Genomic DNA, 8,532 nt, shown 5'->3' on the forward strand with positions numbered 1-8,532 from the left:
CAGTCATATTTAAAAAAATTTTTTAATTGATTACAACCATATGTGTATCTTGACCGAAAGATTGTTTTCTATGGCAATATGTCGTTATTGATCGGGAATGAACATGCTTATTTGCGTTATTTGCTTTTTCGAAAACTATTAATTCTCGTTTTAGTTAAATTAGCTATAAATGTGAACTTTTTTTTTTAAATTTTGTAATGTATATATAAACTTCTAAGAAATGTATAAAACTAAATAATTTCTTTTATTTAATTGTTAGAAGAAAAATTTGATGAGAAATTTAAGAGTTGAGAGGGAATATATGTGACTCTTTTATTGTAGCGTAAGTCAAGTATAGTTATATTCACTCACTTAGGATGTGAATCTTTTACATTCTTTCTAGAAGTTTGTCTTATTGGTTATCTTGCTCTTTTTCCGGATTTTAATTTACAAAAATATCAAGCGCACAATTTTTCAACAAATATCGTATTCGATCCTTACGTTCGCCTCGACGTCAAAGAAATACTGAAGTCAACGTGTATATAGGGTAATTTTGCGAAGAACTCGCCTCTTTTTACTCGTGGCTTCCAATTACCTTTAATAATCGGAGAACTGTAGTGAAACACACTACTGTACTCTATGAGCAACAAAGGAAAATGTTAAATTTTCAAGTTATGTGCTATTATTAAATAATTTGGTAAAACTCCTGTTTAGGGGAGACACCTCCTATCGATAACCTTGTCCTTTCTCTCTCTATTTTCACACATATATTATAAAGATCATCTTTGGAGTAACAATCAAAAGATTTTAGCCGTCGCTCGTTATTTACTAAAAAGTTGTTAACGAAAAAAGTTAGTGCCATAGTGTACGATACGAATAAAAATGACATAAAAAATGAAAAAGTAGTCTTGTTTTTTTATACTTTATACAATAATTTTTACCATACAAATAGTATTATTTAAAAAAAAATAAAGCCAAATTTTTTTGTAACTTTTGTAATTTGAAATTCACTCTACATCACGCGCATCGCTTGTCGGTGCTTGCAATGCAAAATGAGGTCTACTATTCGCTATTGTATGTATAATTTCACATGGGTTACTAATTTTCCACGCGAAGCGGGATCTATTCCACACCGCTCGGTGCTTACAGGGCAAAACGAGGTCTATATCATTATACGGTTCCATTTGTTGGAAATCACACCGCGCTGTGTGGAGTGGACCTTGCATGAAAAGTTGAAAACTTATGTGGAACTATGCTAAGAAATAAGCTAACTTTCCTTTAAGTTTTCTTTATGGTACATAATAAAATATAAATTTAATACAGTACGAATGCAACACCTGAGTCTAAAGTATCGCATAGTTTTATATTAACGATATAATATTCAGAAATGCACGCAGTGAGAAACAGGGAGTGGAAGAGAGAAAGAGATAGTATATATGAAGGAGAAGGAGAAAACAGAGAGAGAAAGAGAGAAAGAGGGAGGGGGGAGAGGGGAGAGAGAGAATATTCCTGAAAGCTAATTATGTGAATAGAAGGTCAAAGGGTGGATCATATATTGTGCGGAGCAAGACACCGGGCGTATTAAAGGACTGTCATCTTTGCACCAATGGCAATGAATTACTACGTTTGTTAACCAATGCATCGTATTTGCACTGTACGTTATATTTGTTCTTTTTTTATTAATATTTTTGAAAAAAAAGGTTGTAATATTTTGCATCTGTATTTGTGCCTTCGAAACTTTGTATTTCGAGGCTTTTTCGCTTTTCCTTAACTTTTTTTCTCACTGTTAGTTATACATATAAAAGTGAAAAAGCCTGGAATTCATGTATTCATTTTTAGCGAATTTAAACTTTGGCATCTTTTATCGACTCCTTAGATCAATATATTTTCTTTTTATTTGCTAATGAAAACTTTTGTTTGGCATGTTAAAATTACTTTTAACGAGTTCTATTCTGCGCGTCAATCATCTTTCTGTATTTATTTTTTCTGTCGATAAAAATACTTTAGCGCTCATCACATATTTTTTTTCCGAATCATTTACGATCTCGTACTTCGGATTTGTGTCCGCGCTTCTATTTTTCTTCCACACGACTATAATAAAACTGTACACAATGCGAAGATGTCGAGACCGAAATGACGCCTCTATCGAGCGGTCTCTTCGCGCTTGGAGACCAAGAAAAATCGTAGCTGAAATTTTTCTACAAAATCGCTGTCTTCCGCGTTACTTTCTGTCATTAGCTATTGTAAATTCTCGCTAGTTATATGTGTCTTAAAGGTGTTTTATATACATTCTATGTATTCCCTATATTTTATATATTCTCAATAATCAAATAATCATAAGATTTTCAGTGTGTACTATTAGGGCTCAGACACAATGAGAAAAATAAGGAATAAGATAAAGGAATAAGGAATAAGGCATGTTGCATCTCACTTTAATGTACGTGTACTGAAGTCAGATGCGGGATTCCCTTATTCCTTATTCCTTTATCTTATTCCTTATTTTTGTCATCGTGTCTGAGCCTTTAGTTTATTTATGTGTAGTAAAAATCCAAAATAAAATAAAAATATAATTAATATTTAAAATGATAATTAAAACTTGTGGGAATTTAAATTCAATCTTTTATAATCTATCCAATTTATAATCTATATGTACCTATATATTGTGTGTGCTTGCATCGAAAATATATCAGTCGAAATGCCGTGATTAATATTAGATGACTGATAACCGGATAATTTTTTTTACGCGAGCCTTTCAGAGTTGAATAATTTCCAGTGGTATTATCGGATGGCCGACAGCGATTGATACGTGCATGGTTAATATCGGCTTGTCAATCCTTTACGTTCGGTCATCACTGCAAAAGACTCTAAGAAAGACTTAAACGATGCACGCCGATCAATGATGACTCATTCCATATACCTATATATAGTATACGTATCATAAGAATCAGCGACTTCCTTATAACTCGAAGGTATCGTTGATCGAATGTCTGGTCGGATACCGTTGGATAGGCCGATAGTCAATATTAGTAGAATGGCTCTCGGTGTGTTTGATCTGTCTCCAAATAAGAAATTACACAACGTCGTACACAACGCGTTAATTTATTGCGTCCCGGCGAATATCGCTCGAGAAGACGCAAGTAGTAATCGCGAATTCGAAAGAAAATTTATTTACTCATTATATTAAAAACTAGCTGAAAAAAAAATTTAGGTAAAAGTGTATCATGCACGAAAGTTATATCGAAATATTCGAGTTATGAAAAAAAATTCGTTGAGTGTCGGTAACTGTCACTGCTTTCATCGCGAGTACACGTTGTTTACTTGTCCACTTTACTATTTTGACTGGAGAGGTTATTTATAACGTTAACAATGGGGCACAAGCAGTCGCACTCTCCCACTGACGTATCACAGTTGGATATTTTGCAAATTGTCTTGCATATTTAAAATCTTCTTCGAATAACATAGAATATAATTTAATATATATTTCCCTAATCTACAGGATTTGCTAATGTCTCTTGCTATAATACTCTTATACTAAATACTTGTGGAATATCATGATTTAAAATGTTATACGTTTACACAACTTATATCTAACTTAATTCGTAATTCATAAAATTTGTATAATGTCGCGAAATATTAGTTTCAAAAAATTTCTTATAGTCTTGCCTTCAACTAAATCAAGTTCAGAAAAAAAATTAGAAAAATTCGATGTCTTGCACGAAGTTTCTAAAATAAAGGGAGAAGTTAAATGCAATAGTATTCGTGTAGTTGTTACTCCTCTTCTGCGTCTGTGGCTAACAGTCATTAACGTGCTCGTAAGGGTCAATTTGAGATTAGATCGGGGGTCGGAGTTAATTGAAATGTCCAAGAATGGCATTCTCGAGGAAGTCTGAGGCGATGGTTTGTCCTCTGTTCACTGTTATCATTTCAGTTTGCAATGGCTGATATATCTTCGTACATATTTAACGTGGCTATAAGACATCCGTAGCAAGTAAAACAGAGTAATGGCAATTTTGTGAGAGATACAAATGCGAATGAATATAAATAAAACGAATAGAAATGGGTAATTCTCTGGCTGGCGTACAAAACATAGATGATTTTAGCACACTGTTGTTGTGCGTGATATTCGAAGTATGATTTAGCTCTCTTTGGGCTATAGCTAATAAAAAGTTCCTTTCTTGAAATATATGTTATTGTTGCAATGACGAGCTAAACTACCTTATATTCCATTTTGTTACATATGTATGTTTGCATATATACACATGCATATTCATAATTTTTGTTTGTGAGATAGAGACCGCTTTTATTTATCTATATTAATTATAAAATTTTATTATGCAAGAATTTTATGAAATTTTTAGTATTATATATCAGTTGAGATAGTTGAGTGATTGTTAAGAAATTTAAACAAAATTGTTTCTACATTTTTTAATATACAATTTCTTTAATTTTATACATATGTATAAATTTACATAAGTTTAAAGGATAGAACCCGAATTCTATGAAATTTCATTTTGACAAGACAATGTCAACAGATTTATTCAAAAGTTCCTAAACTTCTGAATTTCCTTGATATTTTTAAACCTTTTCTGATAGAGTAACAGTTTCGTTTACTAAAGTACTAAAGATCGTTTATTTCTTCATGTATCCGAGAACAATCTCCAACGTGCAGAAGGCTGCGATCGAAATATACGAGATACGTATGTGTTCACGAAAGCAGTAGCGACGGTCAATACAAAATCCGGCGCGAGGCGAAATCATGACGAAAGTCGCCAAGAAAGCAACTTGAAGCCCTACGAAGGCTGAAGGCTAAATAGCAGTAAGAGCGAAAAAGTATATAGAAGAAAGACGATGAGAAGAAACGAGAAGAAGGTAGGAGGGCGAGGGGGAGATATGCGCGGGGGCAGCTAGACGGAGCTCTAACAAGTGGCTGCAGCTCGTAACGATCGCTCTCTAATATGCCAGCATGCACCAGCCAAGCCACTCGTACTGCACGCCCTTCTAACCCGAGGGGTTTAACCAACACACGTGTGCGGTGTATGTATGTATGCATACTCTGCCATGCCGCCCAGAAATATCGATAAACACGACACGAAGGTCGGCCACGGGCTGTGATCGGCACCTCTCTTTTATTCTCGAAATAACCTCCGTCTATTTCTTTTCCGTTCTTCTTTTTACTCCAGTCTTGCTACCGCGCATTCTCGTTTTATCGATGATAATTATCGCGTCAGACGATTCGATCGATATGTGTTTGCTAAACTATATTGACTTCTTGCTATCTCTTATTCCGCCGTTGCTTCTTAACCTTTCTCTTAATAGCGATATCTTTAATGACGATTGTTAAATTAACTACAACTCGAACGAAAGAGAAAAAGAGAATTTATTCGGATTAAGATCTGCTTGCTTGGCTCCCTGCTTGTCTGCCGCTTATTTTCCTTCGTCCTAGGAGAATAGCGATTTTGTTCAGTTGGATCGAGCTCTAATCAGGTTGTTTCATGCGCGTGAGACGCGCACCCAATTTCAATGGAAGCGACACTACGGCAGGAATCGGTCCGCGTAATCCCTTTTTTTAGGCACGGCTGGAAGCGTAAATTAGATTGGTCTCTGTTTCATTTGATGAAGTTAACCGCGGAATAGATTGCGGTTTTTCAAGCTCTCCAAAAGGGAAACTTCTCATTGTTACATAGATAAGTTCGTTATCGGAGTAGATATCCGAAAATATTTCGAGTTTTCCTTTCAAGCACAATTATAAAGTCTTCTCAAGAAATAAAATTTATGTATTTTAAATTAATAAAGCTTCTTTTCGTCTCTCTCTCTCTCTCTCTCTCTAGAATATATCACGATTATTGCAAAATTTCTATTTGATATTTGGTGATACAGTTAATTTCAGTTAAGCATGTTAGTGACATGTATTGTCATCAATGATAATTCGCATATATTATGATTTTAATCATAATTTGCTGAATAAATTTTATCAGATATATGTGAGATAATAAAATAGTTGTCGATAGCGTGCGCGAGGCGAAATAAACGCTGTTTAATTGAATGTTGATGATTTCGACATTTGAGTCAGTTATCCGTGTATATACATATATGTACAACAATTTATATATAAATTATGAATGTAAGTGTGCAATCTACTGCATGCGGTGCATTGTGCATTTATACTTGTTTTTATTGAAAATTTAAACTTTAAATCAAATAACAATTTCGACTATGTACTGAGAGTAGTACATACAAAACAAGTATCGATTTATATCTTGCGCATAAGTAATCGTGAATATTTCGATACGCAAAGTATTCGTATGTAAAAAGCATATATATAAATTCAATCCAATTTTTAATCAACTCTTTGAAGAAACGAAGCAAGATATTTTGAATTGTTAACTTTGCACGTTGCATATGTTTTTCGCGTAAAATTCCTCAATTATGGCGGGGAAACCGGAGCAGAGTGATTTATTTTTTGGTCACGAGCGGCGATTTAAAGGCCTTTGACCCGTGAACTGCGGATCTGTGTGTATGGCTCGCGTGCGTGCATCGCGCGCGTGCCGGTGATTATGCAACGAGGGTGCAGCGTAAATTTGATGTAATTTCACGAAAACGCCAGTGTCGACGTCGACAAGCTGTAAGGTAAGGTGAGCGTGCGCCACAAGAGCTGAAGTGAGCAACGCGGAAGAAAAAGAGAAGTGCAGAAACCAGAAACAAGTGCGAGACAGACGGCCGGAGCGGAAGAGGGAGTAAAAGAGAGAGGAAGAGAGTGACAAAGATAGAGTGGACCACTGAAATATCCGTTACTCTGTATGCCGCGCGCGTTTCATGACAAATATTGGACACACGCGTAGCATCAGAGTTGTCAAATTTTGTGAAATAGTATCCTTACGTCCCGAATGCACTTTATAGTTTCGCGGCGCCTATTGGGGGGGGGGGGGGCGATTACGACGTTAGGAGAAATACGAGAAACTTTATTCGAAGATAAAAATAATGAGCGAAAATTTAACTACGTCGAACACGCGGAGCAAAAGCGTGGGAATCGCGCTATTTCTAGTTTCGGAATGGCGTCAGCGGAGCGCGAGACCCGTGTCACCGTCTTAAGTTGTTCTCTCGATCTCACTTTTTCAACTCGATTCACTGCTCGATCTTTCTCGCATCGCAGTGTACGCGCACCCATTTCGCCGTCTCGCGTCTCGCGTTTTTCATCGCGTGGCGCTGTCTTGTGCGTCTCGACCTCCCCGGCAGCGCGGCGTTGCGCCGCGCCGTATTCACACATACACGCGCACTCAACATCTCACGTTCGCTGGTTCGCTCGCTCGATCCTACGCCGCGCGCATCAGCATCCCGTATAGCTTTCACACGCATGATTGGAGCAGCGAGATAGAATGATTTGGGAGTAACTCCAAAGATGGAAAAATTATCTCAATCTGTTAGTGAGCGAATTCGAGAGGCGCAAAACGAGACGCGGGGGTGCCGGGTACGCGAGGCGGCCGCGGCGCACGAGAAGAACGGAGACCGAGAATGAGCGCGAGACAGATGGAGTCGGCGACGAGAGAGAAAGAAGGATGGTCTGCGAGATGGGCGAGCGAGGGGAAAGAGGAAGAGAAACAGAGAGAAAGAGAGGGATGCAGGCAGAAAGAGACAGATGGGAAAGAGACGGCGCGCCGCCGGTGCGAACGAAAACTCTGGTTGCCGCATTTTCACGCGGAAACACGTCTTACCTGTTTCACTAGTGGGAGCAGTGTCTGTTCTATGCTACGGGTCTTAATCTCTAGGGTGGCTGGGTCTACGGGGTCGGGTGTCGCCATGATTCGAACACAACTCCGTGCTCCGTAGACTCGAGCCGAGGCGAGAGGGTTCGTTGCACCCCTCCTACCCCCGCCCGCGTGCCCGGCACGACTGCAACCCTTGCCCCCGCTACCGTCGCGGATAGCCACCAGACACCCTCCTACCTACGGACCAACCAATAGTCTTCGAGCCCCGTGCCCGAGCCGGCAATGACGAGGGCGACGTCGCACGACGACGACGGCGACGCCGACGCAACTACTGCCGCCGGCGCCGGCGCCGGACGCCGCGCCGGTGCGCCGGTGCGCCGGGCGTCGCGACGCCGCAACTCCCAGCCATCTCTTGGTTCCTCGCGTAACGCTTAACGCTCTTCGCCGAAGACCGTCGTTGACGGCCGCCAGTAATTCAGAGTTACAGAGTCATATAGGATATTCCTGAACACCTGAGCTTCCGGAAGGAGAAAAAAGAGAACGTATGAGTAACGTGCAAAATTAACCGATAATGCGTTAAGCGAGTATCTACGCGAGCCACATTTAGTTTAGTACATCTATATTAGTACATCTAATTTAAAAAAAAGGAAAGAAAAGTATAAATCGTGGATCGAACGGAGCAAAATTTAATCGAGACATATCTGTTAAGATAAGTTTAATCCTCCCAGAGGATGATTTATAAGGCAGGTGTTTCTCTTTTTTTTCTCTGGATAAATGAATTGGAAATTTTCTAAACAGCTGCGATTATTGACTTTGGATAAATTATTTGTAAGTGAATTATTAATTAATT

General features: G+C 38.5%; 1 protein-coding gene and 1 long non-coding RNA gene across 7 annotated transcripts in view; one reads left to right on the plus strand and one right to left on the minus strand.

The window, feature by feature from the left end:
• Nucleotides 1–8,019, minus strand: part of Alpha-catr (alpha-catenin related) — a 54,092-nt gene extending 46,073 nt beyond the window's left edge. For 2 of the 5 annotated variants that reach the window (XM_077407476.1, XM_077407475.1), the window contains exon 1: nt 7,088–7,494. In XM_077407476.1, coding sequence (XP_077263602.1) covers nt 7,088–7,243 — 156 coding nt within the window. In that variant the 5' untranslated portion in view covers nt 7,244–7,494. Of the gene's footprint in view, nt 1–7,087; nt 7,499–7,688 lie in introns of those variants that run through there. The other 3 variants (XM_077407472.1, XM_077407474.1, XM_077407471.1) reach the window with 2 other exon arrangements.
• LOC143898175 (uncharacterized) overlaps nt 1–8,532 on the plus strand; it is a 127,505-nt gene that overhangs the window by 28,566 nt on the left and 90,407 nt on the right. The window lies entirely within an intron of this gene.

The sequence above is a fragment of the Temnothorax americanus genome, unplaced genomic scaffold, assembly GCF_048541705.1.
Source record: "Temnothorax americanus isolate GAGA-0224 unplaced genomic scaffold, ASM4854170v1 Scaffold22, whole genome shotgun sequence".
Classification (NCBI taxonomy): Eukaryota; Metazoa; Arthropoda; class Insecta; order Hymenoptera; family Formicidae; genus Temnothorax; species Temnothorax americanus.